The sequence below is a fragment of the Erithacus rubecula genome (genome assembly GCF_903797595.1).
Source record: "Erithacus rubecula genome assembly, chromosome: 10".
In the NCBI taxonomy this organism is placed as follows: Eukaryota; Metazoa; Chordata; class Aves; order Passeriformes; family Muscicapidae; genus Erithacus; species Erithacus rubecula.
The window spans coordinates 23,796,499-23,818,379 of record NC_136662.1 but is presented as its reverse complement, the minus strand read 5'-3'; the positions used below and the strand labels follow the sequence as shown (position 1 = coordinate 23,818,379).

Sequence of the window (21,881 nt, the reverse complement as noted above, 5' to 3'; positions counted from 1 at the left end):
CAAATAACAGAGCAGCTGCTTTGAAGGAAGAGCCATGTCAGTAATCACTCCTTTAATAACATGGGGAGGCTTTGAAAGCACTGCCCACTCAGCCTGAGCAGACACATCCCAACAGGATGGAGATGTCACCTGCAGGTGCAAGCCTGGAGAAGGCATGTGAGAGCACCACTGTTCCACTCATCAGTGCACTGACAGCAGGGAGAATGGGAGTGTCCCCCAGCAGGCAGAGGAATCTGCTATGGGGATGGGCTGGCAGTGTCCAGGAGAGCCACCAGCATCCTGACTGCAGATGCTTCCTGGATCCACGCTGGGCATCCCAGGTCCCTGCACTGGGAAGGGTGGATACAGGGAGAGGTGGATGATGGAATCACAAAATCCTTCAGGTTGAAAAAGACCTCCAAGATTATCAAGTCCAGCCATCAGCCCAGCACCAACACTGTCTTCTCCACTAAACCTGGTCCCCAGGTGCCACAACCACACATTTTTTAACATCTCCAGGGATCATGATTCCACCACTGCCCTGGGCAGCCCCTTCCAATGCTTTACAGCCCTTTCCATGAAGACACTTTCCCTAATATCCAACCTGACCCTTTCCTGGCACAGCTCAAGGCTGTTCCCTCTCCTGTCCCTGTTCCCTGGAGAACAGTCAGACCTCTCTGGCTGTCCCCTCCTGTCAGAGAGTTACAGAGAATCAGAAGGACCCCCTGAGCCTCCTTTTCTCCAGGATGAACCTCCCCAGCACCCGTGGGCATTGCACAGTAAATAAAGAAAAGTTTAACTTTATGATTAAAAATAACTGAAGAGAAGCACTTACTGGACATTTCTACTCATTTATTTCAATAGAAGTTGAGCTACAGCATAAATCAAATGAGGCAGATTCAGAGTCCTCTCCTGCTCTGCAGAGGAAGCAGGCAGGTTTTTAAAACCAGCTTTTTAGCTCCAATTCAGTCTCTGATGTGTTTAAGGGCACAAAACACTAAAAATTGAAATGAAATACACCCATTCTGCAAGTTGCCCTAGGGGATAAATACAGAAAAAACAGGGAGGGGGGAAGGAGCAGCACCCAGAGCCAAGAACCAAGAAACCTGATGTCCTGATGAAGAACAGAGGAAAGAGGATACCAAGGGCTGCACACTCCTGAATCCCAAATCCTTTGTACAGAACAACCAGCACATGAGTTCACTCAAACCAAAAGGTTCTTAATCATATCTTCCAGTAATCAGGCAAGAAAAAGCTAAACCATATTAAATCTTGTTTTGGGAATGAGTAGTGCAGATGTCTTTATCCAAATGCCCTGGAAACACAGTGCACAAAATCTGAATACCTGTGGTGGAAAAAGAATGCCATAGGGCACAGAAATGATTATTAAAAAATTGTTCTGCAAATCCAGTCACAAAGAACTATATGCTTTCTTTAGAAGACTATGGTATTTTTAGAAAATTGCTTGAAGCAGCAAAAATTAAAACAATAAACTGAGCAATAACAGAAGTACAAGAAATCTCTACCTCTGTGTTTCCAGAATGTGCCTCAGGATTAAGTTAGGAAATTTAAACTACTCACTTCCCCATTCAGACATGTATAATGAATTCAGAGGTATTAAAATCTTTCAGCAGCCCTGCAAAGCACAAGCTACTCACAGATGAAGCAGCTTGGGTAACTCTGAGTATGTGACTTGTCCAAGATTAAACAAGGCCCACAGACAGCTAAAACTACTCAATGTCTCCTAGCTTCATGTTAAGACTGCAAACATCCCATAAATCCTCCTGCTATCTTCCTTTTGCAGCAATAAAAGCAAAATTAGAGTTTAATTTGAACAAAAAGGGTTTTTTCATTGCTAAGAAACAGATAAAAATTCTGAGAAGTCAGCTTAGAGATACACATTTGGCATATGAAAAATGGGATGATACCTACAGTTACTGTCTGGGAAGATGCAGTTTAACTGATAAAATTTCAATATTGGAGACAGTGAGGGATACTAAGGGAAGATGATGACACAAAGAATAAGAGATCTTAGCTAACCTTTGTAATAATTAATGCACAGATACCACCTGCATGGAACTGAGACCTGAGGCACTGAGCTCCAACTGGAGTTTGGTAGAATATCCAAATCCTTTCTGAGGAAGATCCTATTCTGTTTGCTTTAGGTCACACTAATGCCACACTGACAGATTCTTACTCTGATAAGATCTGCATGTGTCAAAATTAAAATAACTGAACTGAAAATCAAAAAACCTTGAAAATGTGTCTTCACAATACACACAGTTTATCTCAGTCCAATTAAAATTAGTACCATACTTGTTAAATTCTTTTATGTTCCTCAAAAAGTTCACAGAAGAACATTCACAAAGCAAGACAGAGTTCAAAAGTACACAACAATAAAGCATTTACCACCTACTGAAAACTTCATGGAAATGCAATAGATATTCTTCAGTGCTGGTTTCAAAACAGTCACACTCTCCTTATACTAAAAATGCACAAAAAGGAATCAATGCCAATGAAGGAATCAACCCAGATTAATTCAAGGACTCTGTTCATTGCTAAACACCCCCACAGGCACAAAGTGTTCCTGTCACAATTCTGGAAGCAGCACAGGAGAGGGAATGGGCAGGGAAGGAAGAGGATGGAAAAGCTACAAGAAAGTAAGGCGATCTGTACCAAGTGGATTCTTAATTAACCCTAAATAATGTAGTGTTGTATGAAATCACTGAAGAGCTCAGTAGGATCTGGGCCCCTTTCTCACTATGGTGGGAGGCCCTGGCACAGGGTGCCCAGAGAAGCTGTGGCTGCTCCTGGATCCCTGGAAGTGTCCAAGGCCAGGCTGGAAAGGGCTTGGAGCAACCTGGGACAGTGGAAATGTCCCTGCCCATGGCAGGGGGTAGGACTGGATGGTCCTTACAGTCCCTTGCCACCCAAACCATTCCCTGATTCTGTGATTTAACCCAAGCCACCATCAGCCCACTGAGTTCTACTGGCTTCCCTTCTCCTTGGCTTGGTTCAAAAAGCCAGTCAAGGAAAACTGCAGTTCCTCATGTTTCAAAGAAATAAAACTTCATAACCCTAACCCAAAGAAATCCAAGGCTCGAGGAAAAGAAGGAAGGAAAGAAATAAACTAATTTCCAAGCTGACTCTAAATTTAAACCAGCTCATTTCCTGCCTAGTCTTTCAGAGATGAAGGTCACAAAGTATGGGATGGGTACTGGGCATGCAGGGGCACATTCTGTGCTGGGTGAGTGCCCAGAGCCACTGCAGGATTCAGCAGGTATTTCATACACCCTGAGGCACTTTTCAGATGGCAATCTCCCCTCAGAGCCAACACCTTAACGAAGCCTGGGATTCAAACAGGGAAAAATTGGAGCAGTTTGTTTAAGGGGCCAATGAATCCCAGAATGATTTGGTTTAAAGGGACATTAAAGCTCATCCATTGCCATCCTAGGGACACCTTCCACTATCCCAGGTTGCTCCAAGCCCCATCCAGCCTGGCCTTGGACACTGCCAGGGATCCAGGGGCAGCCACAGCTTCTCTGGGCACCTGTGCCAGCTCCTCTCCACCCTCACAGGGAAGAATTTCTTCCTAATACCTAATCTAAATCTCTCCTTTTATAGCTTCCTCCGGCCATAAACTTTAATTTACAAATTTAGAGCCAAGAAAAATTACTCTCCAGGCTAAATACTGTATGCTCACAGAGGAAAAGAATTTTTATACACAACAATCTTTCTCCATTGAACCCTTCCACCTCGCACACCTCATTCTCTCCTCTCCCAGGCAAATGAAGGACTGCAGAGGATGCTGGTAGGAACTCTCCAAACTTACATCACGGGCAGAGGTGAGGTTGTGGCTGCTGTCCCCCAGGAATGATCTGATGCTGTGCATGATGTTGTCCCTGCGCTGCTGGCGGAACCTCTTCTCCTCGTCACACAGGGCCATGCTGAACCGCAGGTCTGTGGAGGAGCTGGGCAAAAGGGACAGGCTGTCACAGGAGGGGCAGCTCCAAGCATCTCCATGGCACAGGAGCAGAAAGGCCTCACCCACTCACACGAAATGAAATTAGTGTTTTCCATGTGACACCATCCATCAGCTCTGAAGTGATGGAGGCAAAGTACATTTTATACGTGCATTTTATATAGAACCCATTAAAAGTGAGAGCAATGTTAGATTTGTCTTTACAAATAAACTGCAGGGTCTGCTGTTAGATAAGGTTAGCACTGAGAGATAAAAGAAACAATGGGATGGATTCCACTGATTGATGAATTGAAAAGGATACTTGCCTTTACAAACAAACTGCAGGTTTGCTGATAAATGAAACTGGATATTGAAAGATGGAAGAAGCAATGAGGGAAAACCATGAATTCTATAAGAATTAAAAATTAAAGGGGAGGGTTATACATTACAGGGGAATCTCAAGTATCAGGTGTTCTGGGAAGTCTATGCCTCTCAAGTACCTCATCCAGTGGGGAAAGAGAGAGGGGAATGTGGCCAGGAAATTAGGATAAAAGGAGGCTGGATCCTCAAAAAATTTGCCTCATGGCCTCTCCCTTTATTCCAATAAAGCAAAAAAGACTCCTCTGTTTCCTTTTTGGACATAAACCTCTGGTGTTTGTGGATTAATTTTCCTGCCAAAAGCAAATAATTAAATAGAGTGAGTTCTCCACTCACATGCAATTATAAATCTACACCACAGATCACACTGGCACACCACGGGAAAAACTAAGCCCTTTTCTCTGTATTTTTCCCCATGTTGTGGGAATAAAAAATGTGCACAAGGCTGTGTAAGGATCTCAGTGCTGTATTAAAATAAAGGTACAACTTCAGCTGCCACTTCCCATGGACTGCAGAGAGCAGGAGTGGACAATCCACCCTGGTACCCACTGAAAAGCACACAATGGTGAAATGGATCCATTGAGGCTCAGATAATAATTGTCCAGATTTTTAAAACAACCTGTTATGTAATAAAATAATAAGATTAAGAAAAAGGGGGAAAAGACTCCCTAGAAGCAATGTTCCATGAAGATATCCACAATTTGCATGGATAACAGGGAATAGCAGAAGAACTTTATAAGACTCTTTACATTTCAAAGCCTAAAAAGAAGACACAGCCAAGCATCTTGTGTTTATTTAATGTCAGAGATATGAAATTCTTGTCATGTACAAAGTCTGACTGGTTTAGAGTGTCTCAAAATGCATTTTCCTAGTACAACATGATGAGCAGAAATTATCCCTGGAGGATGTTTGTCAGTCTCTGGAGTAATCAGGAAATAATTTGACTTTTACAGTGCTCCTATTTATAGCTACAGAAAAAAAAAATGACTCCTTAAATTCCTTGTTACCAGAAAATAAGTCTTAGACTTGAAATGTGTTGTTCTGATTATGCCTCATTGTGATTTTTGGTCTTTCCCAGCATAAGTGAACAATGAGGGAGAAAGATAGCTAGAGAGGGGAAAAAAAAGGGGTAAATAAAGGTAGGCACCTGCTTAGCTTTTACATGGAGAACTCCTGGCCCTAAATCTTCACCTGAATCTTCACTGTGTGGTATTTACATTTAAATACATTTTAGGGGCAGCTTCTGTAACAGCAGCTGAAAGTTCATGTGAGGGGCCAAGTTCCCAGAGAAGGTGAAACAGTGAGGATGAAGCTGCACCTGAGTGAGATCTGTGGGTTTTTTTAGAAACAAAACCCTTGAGAATGAAAGGCCTTCACATAAACCAGGCTGAGAGATTTACATGGGATGGCCTCACTCCTGAAAACATTTGGAACCTCTCAATCCAGTAAGGGTGTTTGGTCAATAACAGAATTACAATGTGAAAATAAACCAAAGGGGTAAGACTTCCTCATTTTTACAACCTGGTACTTCTATGCTACAATGAGGAATTTTTGCACTCCACCTCACATATTTTTAAGAAAATTCCCTCAGGATGGGACTCTTGGGGTGTCCTGTGCAGGGCCAGGAGATGGACTTTTATGATCCTTGTGGGTTCCTTCCAATTCAGGATATCTTGTGATTCCATGAAAATTTTAATGAAAAGTTTTAAATAAAAAAATTTCTTTGTGGCTAGCATAATTTTCACCCTTAAAAAAAATTAAAATGAGATACTCACCATACTTCCAGAGACAATTCCAAAGTCATTTCTGTGACCTAAACAAGAAATGTTTAAATATGATTACAGCACTCAAAACCACAAAAACATCAACAACCACTGTCAGAACTGCTTTCTTTCTCTCTCTTTCTTTCCTCTTTTTTTTTTTTTTAAAGGAACATATTTTTGGCACATATGAATGAGATTCTTCTCAATGGATTTTTTTAAAGCATACAGTGTGATTCCAAAATACACCACTAGCACTGAATACAGTGGAAAATGTTGGTAAGTGCTTTCATTCCTCAGATCCCACTGCCTTGCCTTTCTTGCACTGCTAATCCTTTCCTGACAGTGCAACTCATCCCTGTCCTGAGGGGATCTGATTCTCTTCACCCACTCATGGCTGGCAGAAGCACCAGGGGATCACATCTAAGTGCCACCTGTGTGAGGGAATCCCTGCTCTGTGTTCCACAGGAGCCACCAAGTGTCTCTTCACAGATAAACATGCCTTAATTAGCAATCAGGAAGGGTGACTGCTTACAACTTGCTGGAAAATCCAATAAATGTCACTGCACAACAGCTTCACTTGCCAACCACACTGAACTCCCTGGCCACGAGCTACAGGTTCTGCCTTTCACAGAAAGGGTTGCCTGCAGGCAAGAAGTTAAAAATTATGATTAAAGCACCAATTCAGGCACAATCCAGGAGCACTGGCTGTGGAACTAAGACAGAATGGAGAGGTATTTTCACCCTCTCTCTGTGCAATGGCCTCACTGGTGCAGCCCTGGAGGAGTGACAGACTCAGATTGTCCTCTGTGTAAAATCAGATTCTCCTCCTCACTTGGGGCATGTGAGCACCAAGGATGGAGCCACTACACCACCAGACTTAATGTCTGCTTGACCCTCAGACAGCACTGAAGGATCTGGGATTCAAAGTTGCCTCTGACTCCCACATGCAGACCCAATTCTGAAATGGGAATTGCAAATGAGGCAGGGCATGAGCAAGGTAGGGGGAAAAGGCAGAGAAACAACAAAGGGAAGAACATGAACAAACAGAGTGAAGAGTCACTGATGAAGCACTTCAAAGGCAGGGAAGCAATTACATTATTCCCCACCTGAAATTACTAATTTAGAAAGCACTCCTGAAACCATGCAGTGATCCAATGCTTATAAAAATGTATGCACATGAAATAAATCCTTGGAGGGAAGCATTCCTACAGGGAAGTATCATGGCATTTTCTGTGCCTTATACAAGCTGCCTCAGCTATTTCAGGAACACATGCTATGTATACATTGTCTACATCAGACTCAACCTATCTCCCCTTAACTATTTGCTTATAAATTTCAGAGTGTATTTGCCTTTTTTGCACTGTTTTTTCCCCCTGTGACTCCCTACCAAGTTCTGCTGAACACTGATGAGAAGTTCAAGCAGGGCAAGGCCTTGTATTAATTGAATGAGCTTTGTGAACTGTGTTTGCAAAATGTATTCATCAGTTCTTTCTCACTGCCCCACCTCATGCCTGGCAGAACCAGGACCTGCTCTCAGCCCATGCTCTGGAAGCCCAAGAGGTACTGAAACACTTAGTCAAATAAATATGCAGAAACTTTAAAAAATGCTGCTATTTTAAAAATGAAAAATAATAGAGGCTATCAAATTTCCAATTGCCCTAAGGGTATGACAATGCAGATGGTATTTATAGATTTTGATATGTGCAGAACAAGCTCAATTCCACCCAGATTTAACAATAGTTTCCAGGCATTACAGACAAGTCCCCTTCAAGTGATTTCAGCTGTTTTGCAGACATGCTTGAAGGTAGTAATCCAATTACTGCATCATTGCATGTTAACTAGGGCTGTGTTACAACAAGCCACTTACAGAAAGTGAAACGTGTAATAATAAAAGAATTCCTCCAGCTTTCTGGAAGCCACAGGCAGCAGCAGGAGGGGCAGTGAATGCACTGACCAGCAAACTCTGAGTAACCTCACACTAACTGAAACTAAACTGCATCGAGTGTGAAGAAACTGCTTTAGGCAGAGAAAGTTCCAAACTAGACTTTCAAAGATGATTCTTCCAGCAGGGACACCAAGGCATTCAGTGGCACTGCTTTGCTTAATTCTCCTCTCAGCAGGGCTGTAAGAAGATAAATAGTTAAGGCTTAAAAGTGTCTTTAGCCTCTGTGTTTATCTGTGGGCAACAGTGAATGCTCAGAAAACTTCTGACCAGAGCAAAGTCATGAATGTCCAACTTACATCATTGAAAGTTAACTGGACTTCCTTCTTCTCTCCCAGTTTCAGAGAAGAGATGGGAAATGTGGATGTGCCAAGAGTCTCGTCCATAACATAGTTGGCATCCATGAGAGTTACCTGGAAGAGATATCTGAATAGTCAATCCTACTGCAAGAAATCCCTTAATTCCATCAAGCCTATGCCTGAAATTAAAAAAAAAAACTATATGGAAAAAGAATGGGCCTGACTCAATCCAGTCAATGCCCAGTGCCAACTGACATTTCTTTTAAACCAGGATAAGCAAATGGACAATGGAGGTGGCAATTCAAGGAACTGAACTGCAAGAGTACACCAGGATTATTCACAATGGGATTTTCATCCCAGCATCTTTCTGGCAGCAAATATCACCATCTTTCTAATACCTTCAAATTCTACATATAAAGCACAGAACCTTTAGATTTCCAGTCAGTAAAATTTCCCTATGGAGAAACGTGCATAGCTCCAACTGCGATAGGGCAGAAAACCATCCAGCAACTTTTGAGAGAAGATGGAATCCACATACCCCAGCCTTGAGTCTACAGACCAAGACTGTTACAGCAGTGATTTGGCAAAGTGTGCAGCATTCCAATTTACACAAAGCTGCTCTCTGTATCCAGGCAGACCTTCAAGTCTCTTCTCATACCCTCCATGTTGGAGCAGAGACCTTTCCAAAATGTGATAATATCCAAACATGGATGTGGATATGTCAGAACACTAATCTATGCTTTTGCTCTAATCCATGTGGATCTATGTTTAGCAGACTTTTTTTTTTTTTCCCCCTCAGTGGCTGCTTTCCAAGTGCAATATTCAGAAAGAATTTCAAATTATCATTTACACAATGTTTATTAAATGAGATCTCCAGACTCATTTGATTTACGGGGTTTTTTTCCCACTTTGTGGCATTATATATTCTAAAATATCACATGTTCGTGGCTTGGACTGTATCTTTTACAGGAAACAAAAGAAATCAAGATACAATCACTTGAATAATCAGTTGCTTCATCTGGGATCAGCCTCTTCTCAGCTATAAAGAATCTTTTTCATCCTGTGCCACAAGCAACCCTTTGCAATTATGAATTATCTTTATTTTAGGGCAGAGTCGTTATTATAATGGTATTTACATTTTTCTGTTTCCTTGCAGAACTTTATACTCATTCCTGCAAGCTGTGAGCATTGTCTCTTAAAAAAAAAGCAAAAACTTCTTAATGGAACTTTGAAGAGCTGCTTACACTTCAGAGGGAAACCTGCACTCGGGATAGAGTTAAAATTGCAGATTAAAACAATCCAAGGAGTCACAAGGATTGTGGAGTCTGAGCTTCAGAATTCACAGAGGGTTTGGGTGGAGAGGTGATTTTACATATTTCTGACACTGCACTTCACTGCAGAATTCAAAGGCTCTTGCCTACACTACCAGGCCAACAATTAACCATTATTAAATGTTATCATCTACTCCTTGCAGGCAATTTTCAGGGAATTTTATTGCACTATCTCAGAACCAGCAACAGCCTTTCTTTATTGCAAAGACACATCTCTACCTGCAACCCATCTTGCTGTGCTTGTGACTGCAGTAAATTTTCTTCTTTTCAAAACCCTTGAACCAAATTTTGTCCTCAAGAAATTCAAACATTCCTATGGAAGCTGCTTAAGTGTCAGACAGCTCAGAGCAAGGTCTGCTCCAGTAGGGTCAGCAATGGCACCAGAGGAACAGGCAGGAACTGACGCCCAGAAAATCATTGTGAATTCCCTAATACTTTTTGTACCTAGAGCAGAGTGCATGGGATAGCTCTTCATGATCCAACAAGTTGACTATGGGTGTAAAAGCTCAAAATGTTCCCCAGGAACACAGGGATATTGTAGGAAGCACAACTCCCTTTCAGACCCAAGGTCTGATGATCACAAGCTCAAGGAAAACCTTCAAAGGCTGCAGCCCCATTCCAGTTGGCCAATTTAGACTGAACTGTGTAAGTTGGGTCAGAAGAGAACAGGTGGTAGGGACATTCTCTACGAAGAACAAAGCTCACAAAGGACCAGAGATAACCTTAGATCTTTGCCATGCCCACTCAGACTGGAGAAATTTAACACACTGAGGCTGAACAGCAGCTTGGCCAACAAGGCTGCACTTGAAATAGTACCCAGAAGATTCCTGGGTGGGCTCCAGGCAAGGAGGACACAGCAGAATCAGCATTTTGCATTGTCTCCATGGGCAGACATTTGAGTTACTATTCCCTGTCTGTAAGAGTGGAATCAGGGAGGAAGCAGGGAGTACTCCACAGCTGATGTAAGGAAAACAAACTACTATCCCTCAGGAGCTGTCCAAGAGATGACTCACAGGCGTATCTTCAAATGACTCTTCAGGCTACTCCTTGAAGAATTCAATTTATCCAACACCTCTTGCTTAACACCACAGCTAAACCCAGGTTTAGCATTTTAAACAAAGGGGTAATCTTGAGATATCAGATGCCACACACACGTAAGCCACTGTTATTTTACCCTTCATGTCCCCAGCCATCCCAGCCCTGGGATTTACCTCCAGAACATTCTCCAGATTGGGGTCTAGAATGAACTCAAAAGTCTCGTTCCACACAGGGTTGATGTCGTTGTTGAAATGCTTGGTTCTTTTCCTGCAGTCAGGGGCAGTGGGGATGAACAGCTCCACGTAGGGATCTGGAGTGTCAACTGTGGAGCAGAACACAGGTCAGGCCAGGGAAAGCTCCAGCTTGGGCAGGAATAAGTGATAAAATAGTGTGAAACCACAGATCTGCTCATGGTCAAGGACAGAAAGATATAACTCTATAAATTGCATAAGTGTAATGACAGAAATGATACAATGATACCAATAATCTCCCCAAAAGAAACATTAGGCTTTTAGGAGGGGTGGGGAAAAGCCTTGAGCAAACAATGGCACAGGGACTGAGTCAAGTTTATTGGGAATATGCAAACATCTGCCAGGCAGTGGTAAACGTTTTTAAAAGCTTTTACTTCCTCCTCTCTTTCTAGCCTTTAATGGCTTTGGCTCGTGTCACAGCAGCAAGTATCCCACAAAACAAGGAAAACAAGCAGTTTGCTGTGAGCTTTGGATCCTCTTTCACCTTTGCTGGTTTGGGAGTGATGGAGGGAATCAGTCACAGCCCTGCAGCGTAAGAAGCACTCAGCTCTGACACACTGCCACCATCACAGCTCTGGGGAGTCACCACAGGATCAGGACCTTATTTACACAGCAGAAGCCCAACTGGAAGCAGAGATATGGCAACTGCAGCTGATAGGAATTACCAGGGGGAGAAAAGGAAACATTGGCAAATCCCATCGGATGTGTCTAAAAATAACTATTCCTGAGATCACAGAATGCAGCCTAAAAATGCACTTTCTAATAATATTTCTGTATTTCTGTACAACGAGGGGGGTGGGGACTTTTGTATCAAATGGGGCCAGGGCTCAGACACTTCCCAGGAGAGTAAGGGAGGTTATTTCTGTGGTTGTGGTGCATCATGAAAAGCCTCCTGCTCTACTGTGGTAAAACACCCACGTCTTTCCAATACTGAAACAGGGAATCACAGAATATCCTGAGTGGGAAGGGACCCACAGGGATTGTGGAGTCCAACCCTGTCCCTGCACAGACACCCCATCAATCCCACCCTGTGCATCCCTGGCAGTGCTGTCCAAACTCTCCTGGAGCTCTGGCAGCCTCGGGGCTGTGCCCATTCCCAGGGGAGCCTGTTCAGCTCCAAACACCCTCTGGGGCAGAACCTTTCCCTGATCTCCAGCCTGACCCTGCCCTGACCAGCTCCAGCCATTCCCTGGGTCCTGTCCCTGGCACAGGGAGCAGAATCCAGAGCTGTCCCTCAGGAGAAACCTGAATCCTCTCCTCCAAGTTTGTCCTCTACTTTAGTGAAACTTATCAAGCAAACCAATACTCACCACAAACAATTCCTTAAAGGCCTGTTTTGGAAAGAGATTAAATCCTATCATGAAGAAAAATAAGTCCAAACATTCCTCCTTGTACACATTTTAAGTCTAAAGATACCTTTTTTTCAATAAAGGCAAATTATAGAAACTCTGGGAGTTCAATGAGACCTTATCCATGAGATTCCTGAGGCCCAGAACCACTTCTCCCTCCTGCTGGGACAGGAGGGAAAAGAGGAAAACAAAGAAGTTGGATAGTTTCAAATCAAATGTCTTGGGGGAAAAAAACCTGACCAAACAGCCAAAAAAAAAAAAAAAAAAAAAAAGCTTTTGGAGGCTGGAGAACTCAGGAGGTTCTGAATGTGTCTCCAGGCAAATCCTGTTCAGTGTTATCCTAATCCAACTTCTCAAGGAGTTTAGGACTGTGCTCCATACCTGTGGGGCTCAGCTAATTGCTACAATGAGGTGGTCTCAGTGCTCCTTGAGTAAGGAACAAGCAGGTATTTAAAGCCGGGGATCAGCTGGAAAGCCTTTAAATAGCAACCTTTATTAGCTCCTGAGGAATTATGTCTGATCTTGTGTCTTTGTTATGGGCAGGGCAAGTGGGGGATCAAGCCCCAAGTCTTTCCTCAGCAGATGTTCCAACTTGACAACTTTTCTATTAGTTCCTTTCAACTGCTACACAAAGCTCTGCCACAAAGACAAGAATCAAGAGAAACAAGGCTCTTTGAAATAAAAATCCATGAAGCGACAAGGTCTCATTTGCTAAGTCTTGATATCCAGCACACTTTGGCAATAAACACCTGGGTTTGCTCTGCCAAAAGGCTGAAGTTGCCTACAAAAACCTGGATTTTAGATAAAATCTTGATGGCTGGGCAGACTTGTGGGCAAAACATCAATGCCTCCCTCTCCATTCAGATCATGCTGTGATGGGTCCCAACTCTGTTACAAAAATCTAATTTTTCTTATCAGCACAAACAACAAATGGCTTCCTATCCATATTTAAAAGCCCAAAGCACATAGAAACCCCAGTACTCTGACATGCAGATCCATTACTAACTTCCTATAAGGCAAACTCTGGTAAGTGTTGAAACAGAAACTAAACCCAAGGCATGGATCAACTAAATTTGGAAAAATCAGTCTTGGTAGTTCAGTATTGCCAAGTCACCTCACTCCATCTCTTTATTAGCTTTTTAACCCAAGGCAAAGATTTAATCACCTGCCCTTTCATGTTCAAAAGCTTATTTGGAGCTATTTTCAGTTAAGAAAATGAAAATCTATTGTTTTTTAACTTCCTTCTTTAGATGAAGAGAAAATATACTGCTTACTCTGATTAAGATATTGCTATAAGCAATTCTAAATACTTCTTGAAGATATATTAACCAAAATCTCCTTGGATGGGGACCAAAAACTACCAGCAAAACTACTCAGACTTACAGCCCCCCCCCATCCAAAGCTCCAGGGGCTGAAGATACACATCCAAAAACAAGAGCAGAGTCAGCATCTCCACTGCTGTTTTTAAACTGATCCCTTAGGAATGGCTGAGAAGTAAAAAGTAAGGATTTGCTGACTTTTCCTCATTTGATTTATCTCCTGGTTAAGTCATGGCTATAGGATTCTCCTTTTGAATTATATTATGAATCACCAAGTGAAACACATAGTGGATAGTAATTAGGGTCAAACATTTTCACAGTGAAAAATGAGTAATGCTTTAAGCAATCTGGCTATTAGGGAAACCTGTAAAATTTTCTGCAATGACTGGAAACCATTTGATCTTATGTTATTAGTCTGGTGAAATGACTGTCATCAGGTCTCTATACTAATATGATTAGTATTTCAGATATATGATTTATATTTCAGTCATGTCAATTTTAATTATTTCAACAGCATAACTACCATAAAGAAACTATAGAAAGCCCATTCAAGTACAATACTAAGATGGACACATAACTATCTCAAAATAAAAAGTGGTAATAACCTTAATTTATCCACCATTAAATTCAATCCCATTGATAAAAACTTACTAGGTCCCAAATGACCCTCTTTGTGTATTTCCCACCATTTTTTTGGCTTGCTGCACCACAATACAACTTGTTTTGCACATGCAGCTGAGCAGCCTGGTAGAGGTCAAGCCAATAATGGGAATTGCTGAATGACCTCTCCTTCCTCAAAGGGAAAGGAAGCTAAATAAGAATGGCATATCTATTCAAATTGTGAATTTTATGGGGCTTTAGAGTGGCATGGAAATATGATTTGGTGTCTCTGCCGTGGTCAGGAGAAAAAATAATGGATTTTAAACTCATGAGTTTTCCCAGTTTCATGTGATTTTTCAGCTTTTAAAAAAGGGAATTCTTTAAAATGGCACTTATCAATAACTGTCCCTCCAACCATGGAACAGATACTTGAGATACTCCAGAACAAAATCCATATCCTAGCAGTAATGCAGATTGCCAGGAGACCTGCCAGAAGGCCACAGAAACCAAAAACCCTCAGGAGTTCTCACTGCTGCCTGTGTTTAAGGCACCACAGGGAATGTCAGGGCTGGTGGCTTTGGAGGTTTTGCAAAGGGGTGATGCAGTGCCAGATTTTGTGAGCGGAAGGTGACTCCAAGGGAAGTAAGGCAGCTCTGAAGCAGCAGCTATGCTTTGAGAAATCCTGGGATTAGGTAACACCTTCATTAAAAATTATTTGTGCCTTTTATGACAGTGCTTTTCATCTCTGGTGTTACTTCAGCGAGGGGAAGAACCAGCTCCCAGCACAGGCGCTGGACTATCACCCAGTTCACTGGTGCAGGACTGATGTGCTTCCATTGATCCAGCCTTGAAAGGGAAAAAAAAAACCCTAAACATGTCAGCTTTTGGTCAAACCACATTTGTAGAAGTGCCAAGAGCAAAGAAACACTGCCTCCTCTATGTTATCTGTACAAGCCCCTTTGCAGACACACACGGAAAAGTGACTGAAGCATTACGCAAAATAATATTTTTCTAGTAGTGTGCCAGAGCCAGGATTTTTTAAGGAATTTAAATATCTAGTTCCCACTGCTAAACCAGTGAACTATCTCACTCCATGTGTTGTTTTTGCACAGCCTGGTTTTTGGTAGCAGGGGCCACAGAGGTGGCTTCTGTGAGAAGCTGCTGGAAACTTCCAACCATGTCTGTCAGAGCAAATCCCTGATGGCTCTGGAGATGGACAGGCTGCTGGCCAAGGCTGGGCAATGAGAGAGGCTGGCAATGCCTCTGTGATAACAGATTTAAGAAGAAAATCAGAACAAAGTAGAACACAGCGTTGATGGATCCCAGGCCTGAGCCAGCACTGCTCCATGTCACCATCATGACATAAGAAAGTCATGGCAGAGCTTCATCTAGGATGGGAATCAGTTTTAACTGACCTCTCAAAGAAACAGGTCCCCCCCTCAGCAATTTCATGGCAAGCATTCATGCACAGAATTTCTCATCAAAATGATGTTTTTGCAGCTGAGAAGAGCAGCATTCTCTGGATCAGTTTCACTGTGGAACACACGAGCCTGTTTCCAACATGACTTTCACATCCCAGCACTGGATATCCCTACAAAAGGGAAAGGATACTGGGTGTGCCAAGGAAACTGAAATCTAGAATTTGGTTGCCTCAGTGCTAGACTGAGATCTTGAGCAGTTGTTAGCAGCACTGTTCATTTAAGATTCTTTCTTTTATCCATCTTTTATGGATCCATATTTCAGCCACATGAAGATTTGTACATGCAGCTTGTAGGATGTGGAGGATTGGCCAACTCTGACCTACTTTTCCCAGGCTGTTAGGCTGGAGAAGGGGAGCAGTTTAGCTTGTTTTCCCCTTGCAAAAATCAGGACCTGCTCCAGGGCCTTGCAGGAAGAGCCTTATCTGATGGCAGTCTGACAGGTAAGTGCACTGTAGCTAATTCAGGGTGCAGGAATGGCCAGCTCCAGAGAACAGCTGGATGAGTCCTGAACAAGCTGCAGTAACACAAGCCATGATACAAGCAGGCAAATCTCCAGTTCCTTCCTTTCAGCTAGGCCAGGTTTAAAACCCTGCTCACACCTGCCTGGACTGCTGTCAGTTGGGTTTAACCAAGCCAGCTTCAACTCCAGGAGCTCTGGCTCATGGGGAACAGGGCACAGGGTGTGAGGGACAAGCAGTGCATGCTGGACACCCCTTCCTCATTCCCAGATCCCAGAGCAGAGCCAGACAGGTAAAGGTGTGCTCCCACCTCAGTTTCCTTTGGAGATGCAGGAAGCAATGATGAAGGGTATGTCCTAAACTTGGGGGATGTCCACAGCTGGCTGCAGTGACATGGGCTGACCATGCCAAGAGCCACCCAGGAGCTGCTTCCCAGCTCTGTTTGGGCAAGTTTTGCAACCAGAGTTGAGCTCTGGTGACTGCACTGCTCCTAGCACTTGTTTATCTGACAGCTGAGCTGCAGGAAAATGCATCTTTGATTCCAACAGAGGGGACAGCTACTGGGAGAGAAGCTGAGTACCAGTGCTGCAACCTATCAAACTTGAAACATTTTTAAAAAGGGATTTTTTTCCTAAAAACACTTGTAATGACACTGTTCACTACCACAGCATCAAAGAAAATGAAGCAAGAAAAATCTGCAAATCCCAAACAGGATTAAGCAAGATGAGTGATCATTAAGATCAGAGTCACACAACTGGTTTCCTCTGTAGATGCCACCATTTGTTGTGAAAGCCAGTACACTTAAATACACATTTAAAGACAGAAGACAAATTTTACAATGCTTCCTCTGGCCCAGTTTTCTGCCAAGATGCCTGAAAGTCCAGAAGGGGAGAGATGCTATGGAAAGGAGACCCAGTTTGCAAGCACTTCTCTTCCACAATGCTGCAGTTTGGGACTCTGTATTTTTTTTATAAATTCTTATACTATCATGGAAGCAAGGAAAGGCTCTGCAGTCCAGGTGGCATCTGAGAAGACTCAAAACTGCACATCTACTATATAAGAACTCACTGGGACAGAGGCAAGAGGTCCAGTCAGAGAAGTGGTTTTACAAGGTCTGTAATCAGCAGCAATCTAAGCAATTAAGCTAATGAAATCCTCACCAAAGCCATATAGATTTTCTGAATTTTCACCTGGTAATAGCTTTATGTAGCAGGTATTGGACAGCAGGGGCACAGAATCCTAGAATGGTTTGGGCTGAAAGGGACTATAAAGCTCTCCTTGCCACAGGCAGGGACACCTTCCCCAATCCCAGGTTGCTCCAAGCTCTGTCCAACCTGGCCTTGGACACTGCCAGGGATCCAGGGGCAGCCACAGCTTCTCTGAGCACCCTGTGCCAGGGCCTCACCACCCTCACAGGGAACAATTTCTTCCTAATAACTTTTTTGTCTTCTTTTTCACTGAGCTGTGCTTCTGCCAATTCAGCAGGGTCCACTGGCTGATTCCAATCCCATCAACAGCTGGTAGAGAGGGATGCAGATGGAAAAAAGGAAAGGTGTACAGCAGGAAGTGGTTTTAGGTTTATTTCTGAGTATCCTACTCTGCTACAATTAACTGACAATACATTACAGTCATTTCCTCAAACTGAGCCTGTCTCCCTATGTGGGTAAGAGGTGAGAGCTGTTCCTGTCCTCATGCTGACCCTTTGGACATATTCTCTCCCTGTCCTGTTGACAGAGGGAGTGACAGAGTGGCCAGCCAAGGTCACCCAGCACCCATCTGTGCACTTACTCAGCTCATAAATTTTCCAGCCTGGAAAGGAGCTGAGCACACCCACCAGAGCAGCAGCCTCTAAACAAACCATGATTTAAACCTTTGTAAACCTACAGCTGCATCACCTAGATGTTGACAGGACAGTATGCAGGGTGTGGAAGTCACTCAGACAGGGACACTAAAACTGAAACAAGTGACACCAATAAAGGAAGGACTTCTATAGAGGCTACAGTAAATGGCAGGCACCTGAAATAAGAAGGGACTTGAATGAACTGGGAAAGAAAGAGTCTTCCCCCAAACTTCTTTTTCTCCATCCCCTCCATTCTGTGTGGTGACTTCTTACAGGAAATCTCATTTATCACCCCCACACACTAATTCACAGAATGATGAAATGGCCTGAGGATGACACAACCATTTACACTGCCCATTCATGAAGAGCTCAAGAAACCTTGGAAAACTTTCTGGAAATACTGGTTATCTGCCCAGCCTGGGCTTTAGGAGACAGAGGTGTGGATGGCCATGCCAGAGGAGTCAATGCCTGTGTGGGGCACCACAAATACACCAGATCTGCCAGCTAAAACTCCTTGAGGACAGGAAGAGTTCAGAGCCTCCAGATGAAAAATATCACACAAAGCACTTCAGTGTATTTCATAAACTTAGATTTGCACAGATCTGTCAGAGCTGCTCCAGAAAGTCTTGAAAAGGCTGATACAGAAAAACAAACAACAACACAAACAAAATCCCTCATGGTTCCCCAGGCCTCCATCACCCCACAATGTAAAATTAATTCTCTTGTTCCCAGAGCACCTGTGGCTCATAATCTGGAGCAACAACAGCCAAAAAAAAAAAAAAAAAAAAAAAAAAAAAATTAAGGGCAATCTCCCAGAAGAGTCAACAGCTTGGGAGTGTCCATGAGGGAAGTGGAATTCAGGTACCCACCCCAAACAGAGCTTATATATGGTCTGTCACAGAAGAAGCAATGATGTGTTTTTCTCACTTTGGGGGATTCAACAGGACCCCAAGAACCAGCCCTGGATCCTTGGAAGCTCACCCAGAGATGCCACAGACTAGGGGTGCCTCAGGCTACTGAGCTGGCAGTTGCCTCAGACAAGAAGCCAAGCAGGTTTCAGTGACCCTACAGCATAACTCCGGCAGGTTTTATCAAAATAAAATGTTCTTTCTGAGCAGCTTCTTTATTTTGATGACTTGTTAAGATAAGAGGATTTTTTTCAAGGAATTACATTAATGGATAATATTTTAAGTTTATATTATAGGTCACCCATATTTGCTCTGGTTGCTACGATCTTCTGTCTTGTGTCACCCTTTCCGTACTCCCTTTAATATCATATCATGGGGTCCCCACTTCAGCCTCCCTTTTTTCCCTGCCCATGTTGCCCAAACTGTCTCAGGACAGATGCCTGTGACCCACTGCAGAACCTGTGTCTTTCCATTTAACTCATCTTACACACACAAACTCATGGGCTCCTTATTCCACCCTTCCAGCACTTTTCCTGAGCTCTTCTTATCTAAAGACCACCATATATATGAAATTATAAATATCTGTATACACACACAAAAATCACTGCATCTTCTCTGTGTGCTCCTTCCCCTTACTCCACAGGAAGATAGACCCCCCAATTCCCTCTTTTCCCCTTTGCCAGGGCTCCCCTCTCTTCCCTTGTACTTGTGGCTGTTGAACATCTCCCTCTCAAGTAACCCTCCTGCAAATTTAGCATCATCAGTAGATTTCAATTATGAAAATCCTCTGAAGCAAAGCTCTGGGTCAGAGTTTGACCCAAAAGCAGTTTCCAGGAGTTGGGAAACACTTGTATGTCCAGTCAGCTGGATGGGAGAGCAGGAGACAACAGTCACACTCATCCTCCCTGCCCCAGCTTGCAAGACTTGGGAAGCACAGGGAAAGGGAGGGATGGCCTGGCACCAAAGCAGACAGAGCCAAGGAAGCAGGAATATTCTTTTTGCAGATTTGGCCAATATATTCTCTCTCTTCCCTCCTTAAGATCAGAGCAGAGTTGTTCTTCCTAGTGGCTTCCTGTTCAGCTGCAAAGTCCAGAGGCTCAGCAGCCTCCCAGAAAGAGGAAGAAGTGCTGGTGTCATCCATCTCTCCACCACAACATCTGCTGACCCATTTGAGTGTTTTGTTTTTTTTTAAATGGCTTACATTTTTTCTGCTTTCTGCACTGACTCAGCAGAGCTCTAGGCTTTTTCCCCCCACCAAACCACAGCCCTATGAGGCGGCAGCAATTTCCAGTTTCACTGCACTCACACAGCACTTCTGAGGGAGCCAAAAAGCTAATTGTAGGTGTTGCTGGCTTGTAAGCAAATCATTTACAACTCACTCAGCCCTTCTGATCAATGGAAAGCAGCGGCAGATCTGCTCTCCGAGTGAGAGTGAGCAGTGACACGGGGACACTGCCCCTGCTTTAGCAAGACACACAGAAACCAGCTCCAGCCCACTAACAACCATTTAATGCACCATTTAATGAGTCACATCTCCCCCTGCCCACGGCAACAGGCTCACAGAAGGAAGGCAAAACAGAAAGGGCAAAACAGAAAGAGCAATACTCACGCATGTCACCAATGGCTCCTTTGGTGACATTTGTGGCTTTCCTTACTGTCACAGTGAATATGTGTGAGTACTGGTGTTCCACCTGAAAGTCAGAGAGTGAGAGCTGATTAAACTCCAGAACCAAAAAAAAAAACAAAAAACTTATCTATCAAAATAAAGTTTCATTTTGTACAAAAACAGAGAGAGAAATCACCCAGTCAAAACGTAAGGGAAACTCATACTGGATAGAGCATCCTAAAGCTGAACTGCACCCTGGAGCTTTACCAAGAGCTACTTGCACTGGGGCTGCTGGATTTTCCTGCAGCCACACCTGCTAATCTCAACCAACAACACTCCCCCTCACCACAGAACCTGCTCCAAGGCATTTAGTCAGGCAGGAACCACTGGGTACGGCAAGGGAAGAATAAAAACAGTGTTTTACAGCTCGTCTTAGTAATTGCCTTCCCCTGCTAAAAAGAATGGCAGGAATTACTTCAAAGTCTGTGTTCTGGAGCAGATAAATGCACACTGCACACACAAGGGGTAGAGTTAGTGCTGTACCTTCTAGTACACATCAATATTCAGCGTGAAGGCAGCCTCAAGACAATGTAAGGAAGGTGCAAAGCAAGCTGTTAAAACAGCCACCAGCACATTCATGCACATTCTGGAGGTTCCCTTTCCTGCAAAGCCCAAACACACAGCAGGAGCTGCCTGCCCTAGGAGCAAGTGTGTCCTCAACAAACTAGGGAAGTGGGAAAAGATGTGAAATTAAGAAACAAAAAGTAAAAGAGGATATTGACTCAGCTGTTGATATGTTGTTTTATCTACATAGCCCTGAGTTTGACCAACCTGCTGAATACTATTGAGAATGACCAGTGTCAACTGCAGGGCAGCCAATACTGGCTTTTCAGGGACACAAAACTGGGAGGAAATATGAGGTATTAAAGTCAGGATCTGTATATTTTCTATCTTTTCCTAACTACCCACCAACCTTGTGAAGTACATTAAAATAAACACAGCCTATCAGTCCCTGGGACCACAACAATCATGGAGAAGGCCACCATCAGGAAATTCACTGAAATTAATTTAAAATTATAGACAATACCCGTGCTATGGGACATGCTTATTCAGCCTCTGCCTGGTGCTTTCCTGCTATTTTTTCATCTGGATACTTCCTTTTTTTTTTTTTTTTAGCCAAGCCTTCTTATTTTGTGTGTACAGCTCACACCCAGAGACCTGAGCTAAACTGGATCCCTCTCATGTGAATAAAGAAAAAACTTAGTATCTTAGATGCTACACACCATTTTCTCAAAAAAAAAAAAAAAAAGAAAAAAAGAAAGTTAAAACTAATCTTCCTAAGACAGCAGAATGACTTGTGAGTGCTTAAGGGGCATTT

General features: G+C 43.2%; 1 protein-coding gene across 2 annotated transcripts in view; it reads right to left on the bottom strand.

Moving 5' to 3' along the window:
- PLA2G4A (phospholipase A2 group IVA) overlaps nt 1-21,881 on the bottom strand; it is a 65,792-nt gene that overhangs the window by 23,265 nt on the left and 20,646 nt on the right. For both annotated transcript variants that reach the window (XM_079314385.1, XM_079314386.1), the window contains exons 4-8: nt 20,507-20,588; nt 10,865-11,013; nt 8,323-8,436; nt 6,094-6,131; nt 3,812-3,950 (exon numbers count right to left, since the gene is read on the bottom strand). In XM_079314385.1, the coding sequence (XP_079170511.1) occupies nt 3,812-3,950; nt 6,094-6,131; nt 8,323-8,436; nt 10,865-11,013; nt 20,507-20,588 (522 nt within the window). The remainder of the gene's footprint in view (nt 1-3,811; nt 3,951-6,093; nt 6,132-8,322; nt 8,437-10,864; nt 11,014-20,506; nt 20,589-21,881) is intronic.